This window comes from Ipomoea nil, unplaced genomic scaffold (assembly GCF_001879475.1).
Source record: "Ipomoea nil cultivar Tokyo-kokei standard unplaced genomic scaffold, Asagao_1.1 scaffold1509, whole genome shotgun sequence".
Taxonomy (NCBI): Eukaryota; Viridiplantae; Streptophyta; class Magnoliopsida; order Solanales; family Convolvulaceae; genus Ipomoea; species Ipomoea nil.
Window position 1 is genome coordinate 29,833 of NW_017617937.1, and position 22,402 is coordinate 52,234.

Here is a 22,402-nt window from a genome sequence, read left to right on the forward strand (position 1 = left end):
TTTAATTGTTTGAAAATTGTAATGAAAACCGCGTACGTTGTTTTCTGCAAGTCGTCTTTCAAACCAACGTGGGGTGGGCCAGGCTCTACTTGCAGAAAATTTTCCTCCTAAAATAGCCAAGAAAGATGATCCTTACCACTCATTCATGGTAGAAAACATCTGCCAATCATCAGTAAAATCATCACCCTACCTCTCGTGGACACTTGAAAGTTAACCTTTCAGTTTGGGTCACACCTACTTTTATCCGATAAGGTCTCACCCAGAGCTCTTTAATTAACTATAAGAGTGTCCGAGTCACACTTACTTTTATCCAAAAAGAACTGACTCAAAACTCTTTAACTATGCAAGTCGGAACCTTAGATTTTTATCTGCATGCAAAGGGTTTTAACAATGATATGATTGATGTCATTACAATTCCGGAAAAAAGTTATTGGTAGTCGGAGAGATGATCAAAGGTAAGGTCATTTTAGAGGCAATTCTAACCAAATTGGTCATACTGGTGTTGATTTGGTAACTATAATGTTACAAGTTTGACGCTTTATTGGCTTTTTTGGACTTAGGTTGATTTACCTTCTGATCCTTTACCAGCTAGGATCACAAGGCAGATTTTAACTGGTAAACATGCTCGAGTAGTTGAGTAGACTACTCAAAAAAAAGGGTAAGGCCATTCACACATTCTTGAAAATTAGGAACAAAATCTTATCATGGGAGAATCTGATACCAAGAATAACATGGCCATCAAACCCAACCTAAGGAGGATAGAATCAAAAAGTGGAATTAATTATGTTTGGTCGGGTCTGTAAAAGTAGAATTGAATGAGTTTCATTCACTTAGATTCTTCACAAAGCAGAACAACAACACATGCAGAGAGACCACAGAATAGAAGGAAGGCAACAGATGTTGACCCTTGCCACTTTTTGTCATTCTTTCTTTCTTTCTTATTCCTCCATGCATGGTGAAAAAAGGGCTGTTAACTTTTTCTTCTCAGACCACAGTTTTAAATGTTAGCTGCACTTAATCTAACCCAGAAAGGGATTACACACAACTTGAGGGATGAGGAAGCCAACATCTCTAATGAAATAGGCCCCTTCACAGCTACAGTTCAGTACAGATTTCATTTCATCTACACTCATTATTCAAAGAAAATTACACTTCCAAGAGGGTGTAACATGGCATATGTGTATTGTGGGGGCTTTTGGTTTGAAAGAATTGACAGGCTTGAGAAAAACATGGTGCCGTCAATTCTTAGCTGTGTCATTCTGTCAATCCTCGTTACAATTTTTATTTTAATCCCGGAAAATAATACTAATTTAGCTGAGTCCTGATTACTGACTGACACGTTTTTTTATCTTTTTGGGTGTTGAATGGTGACGTATTGGGGATAGTGTGAAAGTGATGTCCTGATTTTCAAGAGATTGTTAGAACTTAAAAAAGTTGATTGGCACCAAAATGGTAGGGTTATGATCTGTGAAGCCGTGATTAGTGGAAAGACTTAATAGCTGGAGAAGAAAAGAGAGCATGCAGGAGATGACCTAAAATCTGGTATGCAGATATGGAGGGTCCTATTGTCTTTTAGAAGTATTCTTGAGAAAAAGATGCCATTATTATACTGCTTTAATTTTTTGACATTTCAAACTTGACTTGTGATGTTCAACCAATTGGAACAACTTTGAATGCTGCCCGTGAATTCCTCCGGACTTACACATATTGTTGCCATATAGTTGTTAGCAACCAAATAAACCATCCAAGTTGACCCGATATCAACTTAGTAATCACAAAGTTTCAAATTTGACTCACACGAAAAGCTGTCTATATTATTGGCCTTTGAGCCGATCAACTATAGTCACTGCTGCTGGAAATTATGGAATTTTCGACCACCTGAAAGTGATCTTAAATCAAGTCGAAAGCCTTGTTCCGACCACTTTTGGTATCCGGAAAAACCTTTGTTGCTATTTGCGACCACTTTTTGCTTTCGACTTGATTTAAGATAACTTTCAGGTGGTCGGAAATTCCATAATTTCCAGCAGTGAAGTAACCTAAGCTGATTTAGTTTCTTTGCAAGTTAGGGTCACAGAGCACACGTTCTAGTTTCTTTGCAAGTTAGGGTCACAGAGCACACGTTCTGGTAGTCCAACAACAAGTTTTTACGTGAATCAAAAATAAAGGTATGATAGTTTACAAGCACCGACGGCTAGCGGTAAGTCTTGGTTTTAAGATAAAGTTGAAGATTTGATTTTTAGGAGGGTAAAAAGTAGTACTATGTTTTAAAAGGTAGAAGGAGAAACAACAAAAGCCCTAGTAGTACTATGTATAAAGTGGTTAAAATGCACGAGCATGTAAGAGCACATGGTTGTGTCTCTAAGAGAATGACAAAAGGAGATCTAAGTTGCAGCCATGGAAAGCGACGTAAAGCAACTCCTCACATGATCACCACATCTCCGGCCAATTTGGTACCCACATCTCCGCCGTGGGACTCGGCTCTTGCCGCCGGGGTCCAGAGAATTTAATGCGGTTCCGGTAACAACAGGCATGAAGCAAACACACATCTGGTGTAGCTAGAGATAGATTTTATGGGTTTAGTGGGTATGCTAGTCAGACAATCATAAATGTAAGTGTCAAAATCATATGTTTAATAATAAAAAAGAATTTACAGTTTGATGGCTTAATTACTGTTTCGCAAATAATTTGATGATATTCTTGATCGTTTTCGTTTATCCTGAAATTGAAGTTGGGTGGGTGTGGTTAGGTTTTAGGGTACCTAGTGGGAGGTGGACCATGAAAGTAATAAGGTAAACTAGGACAGCTGCCAAAAGAGACCCGTATGGTTTATAGTTGAGAAGGCACATGAAGCAGTTATGAGCGTGAGAAAACGTCACGCGACAACATGTCTCGTAGCTTCACATGAACATCGGAATAAATATCTTTTGGACTGTTAATTCTTGGATTTCATAATTACTCATACTTGTCGTTCAATCTTGGAGTCATATCGTTGGGTGATGCATTGTTGTATACAGTGTTCAGACAAAGCAATTCGCTTAATTCACTGATTCAGTAGACAATATTTGAAAATCGACAAAGCAAGTTCGCTTAATTCACTGGTTCAGTAGACAGTATTTAGAAGAAGAGACCAAAATTCGAACCTCGATAGCAACAGTGTAAAGATTATGCACAAAGTGGACAGATCCCTTATGCACACTGACATTTTGTCATGTTTGTTGAGCCATTGAGTCACTGTGATGGCCCTTGGAGTTGGGATTCCAATCTTTGGGAGAAATGTTCTTCTTCTTATAGTCCTTTGTCAATTAAGATTACAAGACATTTAAATAGCAGTGGCAGGTTTTCGAGTAAATGATCGGATTAAAGAAGTGGCAGTAAGATTAGAATGCTGAATGAAACGGGACATGAGTCAATTCACCTACTGTAGCATGAATTAATGAATCAGTGCATTCCAGCTTTCATCCAACTGGAGATGTCCTCTCAGAGTCCAAGAAACAAGGCGACAAGGAAGTGCATAGTAAGTTACTGAAGAAATGCATGTAAGAATGAGTAGATGCATATTGTAGTAGTTAATGTATCCATGCTTGAGGCAAATAGAGTGATGTTAGAAGCAAGCTCACACAGATTACACAAAACCAAACATATGAACAGCTTTGTTGTGTTCTACGAGATCCAACCTAAGCAAAAGCTAAAAGTTAACGAGGCTGACCGGGAGGTGGAATGCCTTGATGGGCAGGCTGATTTGCGCCAAATGGAACCAGGGGAGAAGCATATTCTTGACCGGGAAATGTGGTTGGAGATGAAATGAAGGCTGGTCTTCCGCCCTGCATGGTTGGATCCCAAGGATTTTGCATGGGCATGGTGGCAGGAGGAGCTGCAGAGTGTACAGAAACGTACTGTGGGTTTTGCCAGGCGGGTGCCGTATTAGGGAGGGCAGAAGGTTGTTGCAAACCTGATTCCGGGACTGTGTAATCCCTACTTTTGTCGCTGTATGCCTGCTCAGAATCAAATTTGAGGGAAGCATGATCATGTGAATAAAACTAAAGGGCATCGGTGTGAAGAAGAAGCATGTTTTCAAGGACTTTTCAATCAGCAATTAATCATTTTTCTGTTGAAGAGAACATATTTATACCTTTACGTTCAGATCAGTGTGACGAGAATACGATAGATGAAGCTTACAGTAGCCACCGTCATAGATACAATGCCCCTCTAATGCATCTTTTGCGACAGTGGCAGTTGTAACATCTGCAACAAAGCAAACATGCAAATGTTATTTTGCTTACCGACATGGTCTAAATCTAATGGCAGACTATCCTACGAAAAAGCACATGCTTCATACAGACCGGGATACTGAATGAATGCTTGGGTTCCCCCGTTCTTCTCAAATATAGCAATCTTTTGGACTGTACCAAATGCAGAGAATACCTTGAAAAAAATTATTGAGCTAGAATTAGAACACCAAAAAAATTTTGAATACTATTGACTCTATTACAAGGTAGTATCTGTTCTATACTTTCTCTAACTACTGCAGCCCAAAGAGTCAATACCCCACCACCGGGATCCCTCAAGGGGAGTCACAGAGATGTCATCTGAGCACAAGGTGCTTGGCAATTAGAACACCAAATGATGATAAGTGAAACACAAAAATGAAATCGAGGTAGCAAGCACAAAAGGATGAAAGAAGAAACAACAGAATACCGTGTGAAGAACATCCACAGTGACAGCATACTGCATATTTTCAATGGAGGCAAGAAGCACGTTACTCTCGGGCTCTTTTTTCTTTCCATCTACACCTACAACAGGCTGGATATTACAGCTGGTTAGCTCCTGTCACACGTACAAGGATGTAGCAAAACGTACAAATCCTAGGAAAATACCTGAACGAATCCCTCCATTGCTGTAGGATTAACAGGAAGATATGGATTTGTATAGTCTCTGTATATTTAAGCAAACAACTCTATGTCAGAAATAAATATTTTTTAAGTGTAAGCACAAAATAAGAAGACGGGGAGGGGGGTAGTTAATCTAGTTGTTAGAAATCAAGCAGCGATTATGTAAATCCCAGGGAAAGAAAACAGCACTGTTACTAATAGATATACCTACAGAAAAGAAATGAAAAATAAACTGAAAAAAACTCAGATTAGATAATTCATAGGAAAAGTAAATCAAAAGAGCTGCACCCATACAGACCTTTTGAATGAATAAAGCGTAAAACTCATTATATACAAGGATAGCAAAAGTGCCAAACTAAACTAATGAAAGGGTAAAGAGGAACATTAAGTCAGCTGTGTATTAAAATAAAGAATTATGGAGCTCAGAACTTTCAGCAGTTAATAGTTACAGATTCAACAAAAACCACTATAATGACTAATGAGATTAAGAAAATTACTAAGTATCCATGGCAAACACAACTGTGTTTTAGCTGCCGAGCTTCACTAAACCCTAGATGACAAGAAGCACATATATCAATTAGCAAGAGCTCAACTGTAAAATAAAGATTTAAAATTAGCAAGAATCATCAAGCGAAAAGCTTAAGCAGATGAAGTTAGAACTCGAAGAAAAAGAACTAAACAAGCTTCTATACCTGCTCCGGTTAGACTGGAATTTTATATTAAGATCAGTATGAGCGGAGAATGAGATGCGCAGATTACAGTTACTAACATGCTGTGGAAGCAGGTACCTTTAAAAAAGGTAACATTATTAGTTAGAGTAAGATCACTAAATGCCCTAAAAACCTGTATAATAATTAAAAACCAAAAAGTGCATGCCTTGGAATGCTTCTCCCATCCAATGCTTCTCTAGCAGTAGCTGCAGTCTCAATATCAGTAAACTGGACTAAAGCCTGTCAAAATGCAGAAGACGTTTGTCAGCAATAAACAGTGTTATATAGCTAGGGGAAAGGGGCAATGAAGAAAAAGGATAAAATAATTAAAATTCCGAGACACATAATTGCAAAGTGACCTGAAATCCTGCTGCTTTTTCAAAGGTAGCAATCTTGTGCACAAAACCAAAGGCCGAAAATACCTGTGAAGAATTGTTGTTAAATGCAAGTAGTATATTAGACCAGGCAAACAAAGAGTAAAACCAACTGCAATACAAAAAAACTTCATGGAATCAAATGTCATCTTAAAATAGAACATATGTATGTGAGAATTAAGTCCAGAGAATAACACCTGTATATGCAAGCCTTAGAAATTTGTATGACCCAAATGATAATATATCCGGTGTCTCCAACAAAAGATATTAAATTATGACCATCTGTGATTCAACTAACTTGAGTCAACAATGAATGGTTTAATGAATCTATTTCTGGAGAAAAAAGTTGTAGGGGAAAATGCATTTTCTGGGAGAAAATATGAGTACATGTTCCCCACATAAGTAAAATCTTAAGAACCCAAAAGCTGACGGTCAAGCATCTCATATAAAAATAGGATAAATTTCTTCTTCCAAAAGTGAGTACATTCATCAAACCAGCCTCCATAAATAATAATAATTTTTTTTTTCTTGACAAGTTTTGAAGCAGAAGCAAGAGACATAACCCTTTTTTTCCAGCTAGGGTTAGAAACTTAAGATAATAGATGAACTAACATGTGGTGTGGAGATCTTGGCTTCTGCCTTTTCATACCTAAAATATCAAATTAAATAATAATTTCATTTAAAATAAATGCATGTCTGTCAAAAGTAGTCATCATAATAAGGACATCAAAATCCTGAAATTACACAAAAGGCTTTCTCTTTTATGGATGATAATGCATTCAGTTTACAAAAGAATTTCATACTTAGGAGAATAAAGAAGCATACTTACCAAATGAATGACATCAATGCTGACATCACCAGCTTCAACACCCTCAATAGTTACCAGCAGAACATTCCCTGGAATATCTCCAGGGCTCTTGTTATTGACAATTTCATGCCTGTTCGAATACTGAATATACACAGCTTTGCCACGAATTTGTGCAGGCTCTGAAGACGAAGCATAATAGGTGGCCATATTGATAGCTTGATTAAGATCAGCCTGCACCATGAAAATGTGTGAAAGAAGAAAAGGTTACAATAATTGAATCGTAATATTTGCAACTGACATCTCAATCAACTCAGTCATGGTCAGCAAATAGAAATAAGAGATAAGACCATTATTATTCAAACAAACACCATTAGCTAGGACAGTTAAGATAGAAGTGATAAGAGCTAGAACAAAAAACTAACAATTTATTTTATATAATTTATCCAAATTCAATCAAAAGAACAAAGTGAGTGGCAGGATAATGATAGCATCTATTATCTCCAGAACAGAGAAACGCGACTTACGAATTCGACAAACGCTTGGTTGCGATTGGAGCCAACATTGCACTTAGTGTTAACGATCCTGCCGAAGGGTTTGCAAAGCTCGACTAGCTCCTCTTCGATGCACTCCCATGGGAGATTCCGCAGGTGAAGAACCTTCGAAGGCGTTTGTGTGTACCGAAACTGGGGCTGCCCCGACGTTGACATCGATCGATTGGAGTTCCGATTCGGTTCAAGGGTTTTAAGGTCCGAGTCAGGCGACAGGATAACTGAAATCCGCCGCCGAATACGATGAAACTCCGGTGAAACTAGGTTTTGGTATCGGCTTAGCTGCTGTGGTGGCCTTCTAGAAAAAGAACGGATTTTTTTCCCGACGGGTGTAACAGAAAGAGCATTACCGCGTGCGCCTTCTTTTTTATCATTTATATATGGATTCCATTTTTACGATTTACCGGGACTGCCCCTGACTGTTGGCAACTTGTCAAAGAATGTAGAACTGTCAAAATAGACTATCAATTTAACCCATTAATCTCACGATATATTAAAGTAGAAGTCGGGACGTCAGGTCTAAGATGTAACCATATGGATCAAGAGGACTTCAATGATAGACAACGATGGTGTGTGGAAAATAAGCTTTATATGATTCAAGTATCTAATGAGGAGGAATGAACAGTTCTAAAAAGAATTCAATAATCATGGGACAAAAGGTACCACAAGCTTGTGATTCAAACCAACTTGAACAATGTAAATATATGGATCAAGGGGATGAATATGGTTAAGAGAGCCTTAGGAAATCTCATCGACGTTAGCAAAAAGTTGTTCAATAAAGATTGAGAACTGATGGGAAGAACATGCACCCGATTGACTATGGGGATCAAGAGATAACCGGGGGAAGGAGTCGGATGGAAAGTTGGTCGAAGGAGACCAGGCGGTTTCATAGTAGAAGAGTTAGGCGGTATGCCAAGTGAAGGATACAGGTGGCATGTTGAGTGAAAGAGGCAAGTGGCATGCCAAGTAGTGGAGGCAAGTGGTATGCCGAGTGAAGGAGGCAGGTATCATACCGAGTATAAGTGTCCGACAGTATGCCAGGTGGAGGAGTCAGGCGCCATGCCGAGTGAGGGGTCGGGTAGTTCTCAAAATAGAGTAGTTGAGCGAAGGATCTTCAGATGGAGTCGGGTGAGGGGTCACATGAAGGAGTTGGTTGACATGTTACGTGCTCGGAGGAGTAAGGCGAACGCTGAGCGGTCAGATAGAATGATGAGTCGGATCGCCGGAAGGAGGTGACGGTCAAACGAGAGTTGAGCCGACTAAGAGTAGGGGTCGGCGAAAGAAACATCAAGATGGTGGACATGTTGTTTATAAAGGATTGGTTCCTCTTCCATCTCGAGAAGGAAATCACCTTATGTGGAAAGCAATACAGAGCAGATTTCACGGCAAATCAAAGAATATTCCATAAGAATTAGGAAAGAAATTATAGACATTTTATGATCGATTTACTCTCCTGGTTTAGATTGACCCCTTGCCTTCCATAGGCTTAATCCTCTTGTATAAATATCTGCCAGGAGTTAAGCTCGCTAAATACTCAAAATGCACTTTTCTGACGTTATTCCGATCAATTTCCCAGTAGTGTTGGACCGGCGACTGACTACCCATAGTCATAAAACCAACAGGAACATTGCATGGAACACGCGTATAGAGAAGCGAATGTGTTGGCAAACATGTTTGTTAGCATTGCAATCCAATGGTAGTGTAATTTGAGATAATTCAATGAGCTACTATAGATGATTTTTTTTTTTAGTACTATTGACTCCGTTACAATGTAGTGTTGACAACGAATCAATGCCTCCAATGAGATTCGAATATGTGACCTCTCATTTGGGAGAACCACGTACAGTTATGCTGAAGATTAGAAGAGCTATTCATGATGATTGTCTAGTTGATACAAGGACGAGAAGCATTATTGCGTGAAGAAATTGAACCTAGTGAGTATCTCATGCATCCATTTGATTAACAAAAGGGGGGGGTGGGGGGGGGTGGATTTAAACTCTATACTCTATAATAGTAACAATGTCATACCCATATTGTTATCTACTCTTTGTTCCTGCATGAAAGCACAATACAAGAAACTAAAGGACATCGATATTATCGAACATGAGTATGAGTATGACAATATGTATGTGTTGTTGTCAGCTATATTTGTCCTAGAACCCATGAAGATGATCAAGAATGAAAGACAAAATAATGAGAATAAGAAAAGTAATCAATTGTAAAGATGCGAAATGAAGTATTCGGTCGGAGGAGCATTACTTTGAATCAAAAACTCGAGTGGATCAACCTATATGAAGTTGAAGTGCACAATGCTTGTTGTGAAGCGTTGGGCTCTCGTCAACAATAGTGTGCGGTTTGTAGACTCCTGTGTTACTTGGAAGAAACCTGATCCGGGGTGGATGAAGCTAAATGTGGACGGCTACTGCAAAGGAGGCAACGACGCAACAAGATGTGGAGGTGTCTTACGCGATCATCATGGAAATTGGCGTAAAGGCTTTAATTTACCTACAATATAGGAAGATGCTCGATAGAAGAAGCAGAGGCATGGGCAGTTCTACTATACAAGGGACGCAAATGGCTAAGGAAAATGTCACGAGAAGACTCATTGTTGAGTGTGACTCCAAATCTATGGTTGAAATCTTACAAGGTAACCTTAGCACGCGTGAGCAAAGGAACAACATCACCCGGGCGTGCTTCAAAAAAGTCACCGGTTTTGTAGACGTAGAGTTTTATCATGTCTACAGGAAGCAAAACAGGGTCGTTAATATCATCGCTACGCGTGCCCTCCCAAACATGGAGCAACATGGAGCAAATTTTTCCAGGCAAATCCCCAACAATAGAGGAGAAGGAAACGAGTGTAGCTAGCTTTCATGGGTGTTCCTCTCATATTTGATAAAAAAAGATGTGAAATACTCAGTATAAGATTAAATATAGCAATTGAATTTAAAATTGTTAATTTAACATTCGACCCAAATTTTTTATTTATTTTTAAAATTGAAACCAAAATGTATTTTTGAATTTTCAATTAATTGAGAAACTACTCAAAACTTGTTCACAAACTCTTAATTTATTTATAAAACAATACAAAAATATTTCCCAAAAGAGTTGTTTAGATACAAAATACGGATACGGACGGAGAAAATCGGCCCAATAGAACAGGCGCGCCAGATAAGAGGGAGAAACGCTCGTTCCTTGTAAAAGAAGAAGATTTGGCCGGTCAAACTCATACATCATCGTCAAGTCGTCGTACGGGTCGCGCACGGTAAGCCTCTCCATGCTCCATTCAGCTCGCTAGAAGAAGATAAGTCTGTTAGAAATCCAGGTTTAAATCGACTAGCAAAATTCTTGGTTCCCCTTCAGAATTTCGCCATTTTCGTCTTCTTTTGCTGCTTGTCAAGATTTTCGCAATCTCTAGCACTCTCCCAGATCCTAACTTAGCTGCAACCGGGTAATTTTTTTTTTTTTTTTTTTTTTTTTTTTCTAATGGTTTTATTTTTTCCCCATAGGAGGGTAAATATTGGATCTTTATGAAATGTTTGGAATCTTGGATTACTAATTGGTGGAATACTGGGCAATCCGAAATTTTCTTGAATTTTGATTTCAGCTTAATTGATATTTTTGACATTTATTCAGGTTGTAGTTAAGAGACATTATTGGCACAGTTTGTCTTTGGTTAAGTATTAAGTTTTATTACTAGGCTTTGTGAGATGCATTGATTGAGTGATTGACTATAACTAGACTGAGATAGCATTTTTATTGTTAAGAATTATAAATGATAATAATCCCATGTTTGGTTGATTCCAGTATGGCTGGTCAAAGGAGTAGTCATGGGAAACGTTCTTATTCTCAGTCTGAATATGCTGATAATGGAGCAAATAAAAGAAGGAATTCTGGTGGTGGTAAGGACCATTTGTCAATTGAACCTGAGGATACGGTGTATCGGTACTTGTGTCCTGGAAAAAAGATAGGAAGTATACTTGGAAGGGGAGGGGAGATAGTGAAGCAATTAAGGGCAGAGACTAAATCGAAGATCAGGATTGGTGAGACGGTTCGTGATTGTGATGAGCGGGTTGTCACTATCTACAGCTCAAGCGAGGAAACAAATGATTTTGAGGACACTGAAGATCAAGTGTGTCCAGCACAAGATGCCCTCTTCAAGGTCCATGACAGAATTGTTGGTGATGACATGGTAATTGAGGACTCTGAGGATGCTCCGCGTGTGACTGCTAGGCTGTTGGTACCCTCGGATCAGATTGGATGTATTATTGGGAAAGGTGGACAGATAGTTCAGGATCTTCGTAGTGAAACTGGTGCACAGATTCGCATCTTAAAGGATAACCATTTACCTGCATGTGCACTAAGCTCTGATGAACTTGTGCAGGTAGTGTTGTGATCTCAAAGTCTTCTCCATTTTTCTTTACCACAGTCTTGTAATCTATGTTGAGGTTGAGTTTAATTGTTTTTGCCAGTGTTAATTTCAAGGCCATAAGTAAACCGAATAAGTTTTATTGCTCATCCATTTATGGTTTATTGAGTTTCAGATATCTGGTGAAGCACATGTTGTGAGGAAGGCTCTGTATCAGATAGCAGCTCGCATTCACAATAACCCATCCCGTTCTCAACACTTGTTTGCCTCTGCTGCTTCAACAGTCTACCCTTCAGGTGGTTCTTTTACTGGTGCTCCTGGTGCTCCACTGGTGGGATTAGCTCCACTCATGGGGCCTTATGGGGGTTACAAAGGTGATGGCGGAGAATGGTCACGACCTCTTTACGCAACTCCCAGGGATCAGACATCCTCAAAAGAGTTTTCTCTGTGTCTGGTTTGTCCCAATGCGAATATTGGAGGTGTAATTGGCAAGGGTGGTGTCATAATTAACCAGATTAGACAAGAGTCTGGTGCAGGTATCAAAGTTGATAGCTCTACTGCTGAAGGAGACGAGTGTCTGATAACTATTTCAGCAAAAGAAGTAAGCATCTAGTGTTCTCTGTGGATGTTTTGCCAAAGTTTGGTTTCATCAATTTTCATTTAACATAGGTTTTTTTTTTTTTTTTTTTTTTTTTTTTTTTTTTTTTTTGCAATGGCTTTTAATAGTTTTTTGAGGATTCATACTCTCCAACAGTAGATGCAGCACTGCGCCTGCAACCCAGGTGTAGTGAGAAAGTTGAAAGAGATTCAGGTCTTATTTCATTCACCACCCGCTTGCTTGTACCTACCTCTCGTATAGGCTGTCTTCTTGGAAAGGGAGGATCAATAATCAATGAGATGAGGAAAGTGACTAAAGCTAACATTCGCATACTTTCAAAGGAAAACCTTCCCAAGGTTGCAGCTGAAGATGATGAGATGGTGCTGGTAAACATGCTTATTGTTTAGTGGCATTCGAACCTCATTTTGTACTCATCTTTTCTCTGATTCCCTTTGATTTCGGATGGGTTATCCTTTTTACTATTTCAACTTCTGCCAGATTTCTGGAGATATTGATGTTTCAAAGGATGCGCTCTTACAAGTAACTTCACGCCTGAGGGCAAATCTTTTTGGGAGGGAAGGTGCTGTATCTGCCTTTGTGCCTGTTCTTCCATATCTTCCAATGTCAACTGATACTTCAAATACCTATGAAAGCAAAGATGCTAGAAGGCATGGACTTGGACATTCTTATCCTGGTGATTATGGTGGCTTGAGTGATCTCCCACGCAGTGATGGTTACAGACGTTATGGTGGTCATCTGGTAATTGCCTTTTCATTTTTAATTAGCCCTCTTATGTGCATTCCTTTCTATTTCCATCATTCCATTCTTTTAATTCAATTGCAGACTAGCAGCAACAGGCATGGAGCATATGAAGGACAACCACTGGGTCGTTCTGGTGGTTCTGGGTAAGTTTCTTTCATCCAATCCACTTGCCACTGTACATTTTTTCTGTCTTTTTCTTGGCATTATGAAACATTATAAGCTGGGGGATGAAAAATGGCAAAGACCTTAAAAGTTATGTTAATCATGTGCTGAGTGTAACTCTTGGAAATACTTTGTGTGGGCTGGGCAAAAATGGGAAATTTTGAATTTTTGAAAAAAATGGGTGAAACTAGTTTAGGAAATGCGTTTGAGTTAAAGCAGGTCAAAGATGCATTTCTGAAATGCTTTTGACATAAAATTTAATTCCCATAAATATGCAGTCTCTCTGTATTTAGGGTTCAATTATTATTTTTTTTAAGGTTCAAACGCATTTTTGTCCTGCCCACTCCAATTCTTCCTATTTCAGTCAAAAGCCCCTAGTTTTGCTCAAATGCTTGGGGTTGTGTTACGTATATTTTCTGATTCATCAATGTGAACTCGTTTTATCAGGTTGTCTGGATCTAAGCATGAACCCCGGAGAAAAAGTTATGGTTACTAAAGTTTTCTTGCCTGATGTTCAGGTATACCATAGATTCTCTATTTGCACCATTGCCTCATCTTCTTTCCCTCTTCACAAAAGTGTTCAAGTTTTTCTCATTAGCAGCTGTTATCATAACTATGACAATTTACTGAATTACCTAACCTCTCTCCCTCTAACGTAACTGATGATGCTGTTCTTTTCCCCTTGTTTCCATTCCCTCCATACCAAAACAGCTGCATATCTGAAGCCCGAAGCCCAGCCTACTCTGCCCCCTTTGATGAAGCCTTCTGCCTAAACCAGAAGACCAGATGAATGAGGATTCGGAAAACTCATGGACCCATCTTGATGCTTTTGCTTAGAAGGGCCAATTTCTGAAGATTTTACTCCATACCTATTATTGAAAATTTGCCATGTCCCGAGACTACCATACAGTACCAAGCTCTGCTCCCATTATCCTATGCAACTAGCAAACCTCTGTATACTCTTACATGTTACCCGCGTTTCTTTTTGTTTTTTAAGATCATAATGTTTTCATTTGTGAAGAGTTACTGTTAATTGAATCTATTTAGTTGCCTAACTTGTCTGCTATCTTGTCGAATTAAGTAGCATAGTTGGATCTTTTTTGACCTTAATTACCAAATGTTCTTTAAAAAGTTTATCATTATTACAAAAGACTGGCTTGCAGCTAATGGAGAGCACAGGCCGCTCCTGGACTGCATGCCAGCATTGCTTGCGGGAAAGTCTTCAGTACTGTCCCTGTCTGCAATTTAGTGGCAGTTTTCTGTTTTCTGTCACGCCAAAACTTTCTGAGGACTTTGAATGATCCTGAAAGGCCTTGTTCAAATCTAGGTGGCTAGATTGATTATTTATTATTGATTATTAGCGTCAAATAAGGTAGTAAGTTTCCTCATACATATGCTTATGACTCCAATTGAGCAAAATCTAAGTTGTGGTTTCCATTAATTAGCAGGTTGGACGAAACTCGTTTTTCGTGACAGAAGAGGTAGGTATTGCCATCTCTTTCAAATCTTGGTTTGTTGATCCATTTATTTATTTATTGCTAAACTTTATAGGAAATATAGATTAGGATTTATACATGCTTGCAGTGGTAAAATATTAAAGATGTTTTTGAGGTAGTGAAACACCCATAACTTATGGGCAGCCATACTTTTTCTTTTCGGGGATGAGTAAGAGTGGTCCAGTCGAAGTACTTGTGCATGTGAATGTACGTCCTTTAGTAGACTCCAATAGAACGGGGGTCGGGGAAAGCTAATATGTAAAGCTATCAATACATGCCCATAAAACGCCTCTCCAAACCTTGATTTTGTTACCAATTTTATCAAAGACCCGTTGCTATGACTTATTTTTCTTTCTTTCGTTTATCTCTGCATCATCTCTCATGCCAAAATCATTTCCCCCTCTAATCATCTGAGGCATTTCTGGCTGAAGGCTTCAACTCGGCAGATGGTTGGTACAGTAGTGTATATGATAAGCATTTTGTTCTGTTACTTTGGCATGCATCTTGGGTTTCATCCATTTGAATTGTTCACACCCTTTGCTTGCATGCGAGGACTTAAGCCTAGAATTAAGGTTATAACCAGTTTTGTTCATTGAAAAGGAAATAGATTTACCCTGACAGCGAACTTGACTGAGACATTATCTCTGCTGCCGTGCATTTTTTTCTGTTACGCCTATCAATAAATCGATCATTGATGTACATGCATATTGTGCTAGCTAATCTCGTTTTGTACAACTGCAGCTAGTTAGCCCATAGTATGTATATATATGTGTGTGTGTGTATGTATATATATATACACAGAACTTGTCAGTCTTGAATTCTTTGTAGTGAAGATCTTGTTGAATGGAGAAGTACATTTGAGCTGTGTAAACATTTAGTTTTATGTAAAGATGCCATCTTTGTTTTGCTCATATATATATATATATATATATATATATATATATATATATATATATATATAAGGTCAGGTTCCCGTGCGGATAATGCTTCCGTGTGACCGTGCAGTCACTCACTATTAGGTATGCAAAAATGCACCACAAAGTGTTTGGAAATGCACCATTAGGTGTGCATTTCCAAACACTGTGTGATGCATTTTTGCATACCTAATGGTAAATCCGCACCGACCACACGGGAAATATTGTCATATATATATATATATATATATATATATATATATATATATATATATATAAAAGAAATAGATCAGGAAAAACTAGTGCTTAGGTGCGAATGTGCACTTTGCAACACCACTAAAGTGTATTTTTTGGCATGTATAAGTACACTCAAGATCCATGATTCTATAAATGAACTTTGTAAAACTACTAATGCATTCGATGATATGTGAAAGAGTAAATACCAGCCAAGGTCCCTCGAGTTTGGTGGTTTCATCACATATAGTCCCTAACTTTCGTAATTACCATTTGTGATCCTCCGAGTTGTGAAATCTGATCTGCTACAATCCTTTCGTTAATTCCTCCTATCTAAGCCGTCAAAAGTAGGGGTAGATATGTCATTTGAGTTCATTGGAGAGGGAATCACAATCATCTTTGAGTTTATCATAGCAAGACTTCAAGGAATCATATTCTTTCTCAATATGTTTTGTCTTGTATCTGGTACGCCGATTCTGGAACCAAATTGCAACCTGTCTGGATTGCAGTCCCAAGTCCTTAGCCAGTTGGACTTTCCTCTTTGGTTCAAGTTTGTTTTCCACCTCGAAACTTTGCTCCAGAAAATGTACTTGCTCAGGTTGAGCCGCCGCTTCTTCTTCGCCTGATAGAACCCATTGCCGTCGTAGTCCTCATTGCCGCCGCATTCCATCTCTCCACCGCCATTGAAATTCACCATGGATGATGCAGAAGCTGAAAAAGACATTATATTGCCACCATTTAATGTAAATTTTTGAGAAATTTTTTTATGCTTTCAACATGTGAAAGTTCAGTTCTTTGTGGTGCCCTGCCTGGCTACATCTTCAGATTTCAGAACCTTATCTACTTCACAAGGGAGAACAGACAAAAACTATTCAAAAAACTGCTAAAAATATGATATTTATCATTGCAAAGAACACAAATAAAATCAACTCATAAAATCAGAAATCAAGTCCAAGGGCTCAATGCAATCAAAAATTTTAATTTTTTTTTGTCTTCTTCGATACTCAAGGCTCAAGCAATCAGAAATCAAAAATCAAAAATCAAAAATCAAAAATTTCAACTTTCCAAATCTGAAGACAGGCAGCCGGCAGCCGTTGACGAACTCGGAGGCGGTGGACAGTGGAGTTCACCGGCGACATTGCGAGGAGTTTGGAGGCGGTTCTATTGCGACGAGAAGATGAGATTACGCCCGGAGGAGACGACTCTGACCAGCTTCCGAGCAAGGTAGCACAGAACCTTATCTACTTCCCAACCCAAACCCATAATCCCTGATACCCAGAACGAAGAATCTCCAAGAAGCGTTTTCGACATCGTCAACGACCACTCCACCTCGGACGCTGCTGGATCTTCAAGCTTCGACCTCTCCGGGCTCTTCGACGTGGACACGAACCAGCAGCCGGCTTCCACCATCGTCTCCAATTTCGAAGAAATCGCAATTTCAGAGCACTTTCAAGTGCAGAAGAAAGACGGAAGTTAGGGTGAGGTTTTTGGCAATAGGCTCATCGAAAGGATATGGAAAATGACATATCTACCCCCTTTTTTTGACGGTTTGGAAGGATGAAATTAATGGAAGGATGGCAGCAGGTTAGATTTCGCAACTCGGAGGACTACGGATAGTAATTACGGAAGTTAAGGACTATAGGTGGTGAAACCACCAAACTCGAGGGGCCATGGCTGGTATTTACTCATATGTAAAATGTATCCAAGAAGATTGTGATTGTAAATATTAAAGAGTGCACTTGATAGTATTGGACACGTAATTATTAATTTTCTCCTTGTCATCCTGTTCTCACTATATATATGTGTGCACACGTGTTTTTTGAAAAAAAAACAAAAAAATGAAAGTGAGAAACACTATGATCCCTGGCTTTTATCAAGAATAGTATTCTGGTCTTTTTTTTTTTTTTTTTTTTTTTTTTTTTTTTTTTTTGTGTGTGCATATAGCAACTTATATCTCTTCATCGTAAAGTTATTTTCTGATCTTACAATTGCATTAACAATATTTTTACTAACCATTTATGATTTTGCAATTACATTAGCAGTATATTTATTTATAGTTTTTAAGCGATGATCAGTAAGTGTGCTCGAGGTCGGGGCCAGCGTCCCAATATTATTAGTTGATGACCAGATTATGAGTATTTATAACCAGCTTGGTTGACGTGAGTGACCGTGCTGTCGTTCACTCTCGTCCATTAAGAGAGGTTGGGAGTTCGAGCCCCCTCTCGTATAGAAAAACTAATCTGGCAAGCATTTTGCTTCTTAATTCGGTCGGTCCGGTGCGAACGTAGATTAGTGGTACGGGTTTAAAAGTACCTTTTACAGTTAGGGTCTGCTCAGGACACTCCATGGTCTGACCAAAAAAATTATTAGTCTCTATTTTGTTAGACGGAAGTCAGCTAAGTGACATGGCACCACCTCAAGTCGGATTTGTCTGGTCTACCCTTTCCTGTTTGGGATTTGCTGGTGGCGCGATTCACATGTGAACTAGTGCTCAGGTGCGAATTAAGAAATAGATCAGGTAAAAACTAGTGCTTAGGTGCGAATGTGCACTTTGCAACACCACTAAGTGTATTTTTTAACATGTATAAGTACACTCAAGATTCATGATTCTATAAATGCACTTTGTAAAATTACTAATGCGTTTGATGATATGTAAAGTGTATTCAAGAAAGATTGTGATTGTAAATATTAAAGAATGCATTTGATAGTGTGAACACGTAATTATTAATTTTCTCCTCGTCATTGTGTTCTCACTATATATATGTGTGTGTGTGTGTGTTTTGAAAAAATAAAATAAAAATTAAAGTGAGTAACACTATGATCCCTGGCTTTTATCAAGAATAAATAGTATTCTTGTTTTTTTTTTTTTCTTTTTTCTTTTTGAATATAGCAACTAATATCCCATCATCGCAAAGTTATTTTTTGATCTTACAATTGCATTAACAATATTTTTATTAACTCTTTCCAATCTTGCAATTGCATTAGCAGTATATTTATTAATCATCTTTTAGAGATGAACTGTAAGTGTGCTCGAGGTCGGGGCCGGCGTCCCAATATTATTAGTTGATGAACAAATTATGAGTCTTTATAACCAGCTTGGTTAGCGTGAGTGACCATGCTGTCGTGCACCCTTGTTCCTTAGAGAGGTCGAGGGTTCGAACCTCTTCTCATATGGAAATATTAATCTGGCAAGCACTTTGTTCCTTAATTCGGTCGGTCCGGTGCAAACGAGGATTAGTCTGAGTATGGTACGTGCTTAAAAATATCTCCTACCTCCTACCTCTTACAATTAGGGCATATTCATAACGTCTCGGGGTATGATAAATAGTCTTTATTTTGTTGGACAGAAGTCAACTAAGTGACATGGCACCACCTCAAGCCGGATTTGTCTGGTCTAGCCTTTCCTGTTTGGGATTTGCCGGTGGCGCGATTCACATGTGAATTGGTCAAACAGACCAAATGATACTGTCTGCATCGCCGAAAGCGGTAAAGAAGCCTACCTATTGAGCCACAAGCCCACAAGTCAAGAAAAGCAACTGTTTGGATTTAACGTCGTGCCTTGATTGGGTTTAGGAATCATTTGATTGATTTGAGTGGTTGGTTTTTGAGGTTTCGTACACAACATGAACAGGGAATGGAAAGGTCATGTCTGACCCGCCATCTCCATTCTTTCCCCTGCACATATTAATAGCCTGGCTGGTGGCAAATTGACAATTCACATTCATATGCTTCAATTCCCCTTCATCTTCTTCAATTCTCTTGTGCTTGTGTCTCTCCTCTCCTCTCCTCTCCTCTGGATATCACTCCTTGTTTGTCTTTCATCTCAAGGCTTGCATGTGGGAATGAGAAGCTGGGAAGTGCAGCCAAGGATGACTTGCCGGCGAGTTGGGTTTATATATAGACTACATTTGGCCATATATATAAACTAGACTCGACGATTGGCAAGTCATTCTTGGCTACATGTCCCCTTCAATCCCTTTCGCTAGACTTGCGATTGATGATTATTAGCTTTTATTCAAAAAGTCCTTTGCATGATGCAAACATGCGCAACCCAAGGAGGGCAACCTTCAGTAGCACTGGTCAGACAATTAGTTTGGTAACTACAATGTTTCAAGTTCAACTTCTGGTGAGAGTTTTATATTAACCTTCTTGGTTTGAGTCAATCAACTCTGGACGGTGTAACCTCATTGTGGTTTTTCGTTGGCTATGGTCACAAGACGAGTTTCACCCAAAGCACAATCATCGAATAATAGTTGTGAGTTTTTCCGTAAATAAAAACATGTGTAACATATCACATTAACAACACGTTTGATTCGCGAAATAGGTCTGCAATTGAATGACATTCCTGGAGACAAACATATTTCATTGTTTGTTCTCAAGAATGAGCTATTTCCCTTGCAAGGGGAATAACTATTCCAATAAAGTCTTAATTGGTATGAGGCTATTTTTGAGAACTCAACAATAACTTAAATTTATTTTTTCATACTTTACCAGAATTAAACTTAAAATTTGTTTATTTTGTTTTCTCTCTATCTTAATTTTTATATATTTTTCCATGGTGAATCTCTCTCTCTCACACACACACACACACACACACACACACGTATATATATATATATATATATATATATGGACAAATCTATACGAGGTGGATGGTAAAAACGAAACACAGCAATAACATAAAGATTATTTTTATAAGTTATACTGCTTTAATTTATAGACGAGCTACAAAATATGTAATTTTTCCTTTGATTTAATTAATTAATTTACGATATAATATAACCATACAATCATTGAATATAAAAGATTATAAAATGGTCCAATAATTTATTGATGAGTAGATTAGCAGTATGAAAGGCAATAATCCATAATCCAACCACATAACAATGTTAAGCCAAAAAAAAAAAAGATTATTTCAAGAAAGCATACAGACGGGGATGGAACGGTTGGATGTATATATTGTAAAGTAATAAAAGCGAGAAAGAATTGAAGAAGAGCTAGAGGTTGATGAGACCTTCCCGGACGAGGAGACCGAAGATGAGGACGACGAGGCCGACGCCGATGCACTGTGTCGGAGACATTAAGGTCTGAGAATACGCCGACAGTGTTATGGCGGCTCCGACGATGCCGATCGCGAACGAACTCAGATTCTGATTCATTATTTCTAGCTGACTTCTCCTACCTTCTTCAATTCTCTTCTTCTTGCCGGCCTGCGATTTGGTCGTTCAACGAACTATAAAGCAACTCATAAGCAAAGTCAACTCTTCGTGGCTGGTGAATGCCCACTTTGTTTATTATTCTTCCCACTAATTTATTAACCATCATTAATTACATCCTTTTCTCTCCCAAGATTTGTCCCCAAAGGAGTGGATAATTGCACTTGAAAAGTCACAATTTTGGATTAGCACTCTCATGATCAAACTCATCTTTCTAACGTTATAAAAGTCAAGGGTTCGATCTTTGACTTTGAGTATGGAGCCATCTTAAATTTCTATAGTCCAATTAAAAGATGTGCCTACAATTCAGCAATGGAATTAGTCATTATGTCTGAGGGGAAACTTTGGTACACCCAAAAAAAAAAAAAAAACTCTAATGCCACCTCCCATGTATAATTTGTAGGATATTGCATAGGATCCATATTTTTCTTGTCACAAAAAAGAAAAAAAAAAAAAAAAAGAGAAAAACCAATCCCGAGAGTCTTCGTAGTCCAATTATACAATTTGCAACTACTAGCAAAATAAAAAATGAATATACATTTTTCTCATAAACTTTGAGTACTCACAAATCATATGACAAAATGCAATATGATTTTTTTTTTTTTTTTTTTTTGGTTTGTCACCAAAAGTGAAAATAAAACAGAATTCGTACACCTATAGTTCCAAAATTTTTAGTTGTACACCAATAGTAAAAAAAATACAAAGAAACTCATGAGACTAAAAATCATGACAATAACTCTAATTTATATGAACTCATAGTATTATACTATGGTCTACGTTATAAGGTGTACCACTGTCATAAGATATATTTTTATTACATTAAAGGTACATTTTTAATACACTAAATATTTATTTTTGAAGGTATATTATTTAAATACTAAAGTTGCATTATTTGGTATACTGCTAAATAATGTACCTTCAGTACATAAATAATGTATATTTATTCATGGTCCATAACATAATTTGCTGAGATCAGCAAATTATATCATGGACCAATATCTACCTTGCATTGTGGACCCTAGTCTAAAAATAGCATATTTTGTACTTGCAATTAACAATTTATGTGTCTTAGTTGTCATGTTATGTATATGTAATTACCATGTTATTTGCATTCAATTTATTTACATGTACATAATTTATTAACTAATGCATGGAATGTATTTTAACTACATACACATAATTTTTGAATTAGAGTTCACAATAGAATATAACCATGGTCCACAGTATAATTGCTGAGGTAAGTGAGGGTGGGCAGCCAATGATGTCTGTAATGGGCCGAAATTAAAGCTAATTGAAACCCAATGCACGTTCAAAAGGAACAAACC

At 38.2% G+C, this 22,402-nt stretch overlaps 2 protein-coding genes across 2 annotated transcripts; one reads left to right on the forward strand and one right to left on the reverse strand.

The window, feature by feature from the left end:
• Positions 1-3,519: 3,519 nt before the first annotated feature.
• On the reverse strand, positions 3,520-7,701 carry LOC109189037 (polypyrimidine tract-binding protein homolog 1). Its single transcript, XM_019339736.1, has 10 exons — positions 7,306-7,701; positions 6,803-7,012; positions 5,959-6,021; positions 5,766-5,839; positions 5,582-5,677; positions 4,875-4,932; positions 4,696-4,800; positions 4,341-4,422; positions 4,130-4,242; positions 3,520-3,992 (listed from the first exon to the last, which is right to left on the reverse strand). The coding sequence occupies exons 1-10, from the start codon at positions 7,486-7,488 to the stop codon at positions 3,693-3,695; spliced, it is 1,284 nt and encodes a 427-aa protein (XP_019195281.1). The 5' UTR covers positions 7,489-7,701; the 3' UTR covers positions 3,520-3,692.
• Positions 7,702-10,444: 2,743 nt separating this feature from the next.
• On the forward strand, positions 10,445-14,290 carry LOC109189159 (KH domain-containing protein At4g18375-like). The gene is made up of 8 exons (XM_019339928.1): positions 10,445-10,777; positions 11,134-11,710; positions 11,871-12,296; positions 12,422-12,679; positions 12,792-13,052; positions 13,137-13,198; positions 13,665-13,735; positions 13,929-14,290. The coding sequence occupies exons 2-7, from the start codon at positions 11,135-11,137 to the stop codon at positions 13,711-13,713; spliced, it is 1,632 nt and encodes a 543-aa protein (XP_019195473.1). The 5' UTR covers positions 10,445-10,777; position 11,134; the 3' UTR covers positions 13,714-13,735; positions 13,929-14,290.
• Positions 14,291-22,402: the final 8,112 nt, after the last annotated feature.

Coding starts and splice junctions, on each gene's coding strand:
- LOC109189037 (XM_019339736.1), bottom strand. CDS start 7,488: ATGTCAACGTCGGGGCAGCCCCAGTTTCGGTACACACAAACGCCTTCG. Junction 7,013..7,305: donor ACCAAGCGTTTGTCGAATTC/GTAAGTCGCGTT, acceptor TTCATGGTGCAG/GCTGATCTTAATCAAGCTAT. Junction 5,840..5,958: donor AAAAAGCAGCAGGATTTCAG/GTCACTTTGCAA, acceptor GCATTTTGACAG/GCTTTAGTCCAGTTTACTGA.
- LOC109189159 (XM_019339928.1), top strand. CDS start 11,135: ATGGCTGGTCAAAGGAGTAGTCATGGGAAACGTTCTTATTCTCAGTCT. Junction 12,297..12,421: donor TAACTATTTCAGCAAAAGAA/GTAAGCATCTAG, acceptor GGCTTTTAATAG/TTTTTTGAGGATTCATACTC. Junction 13,199..13,664: donor GGTCGTTCTGGTGGTTCTGG/GTAAGTTTCTTT, acceptor TCGTTTTATCAG/GTTGTCTGGATCTAAGCATG.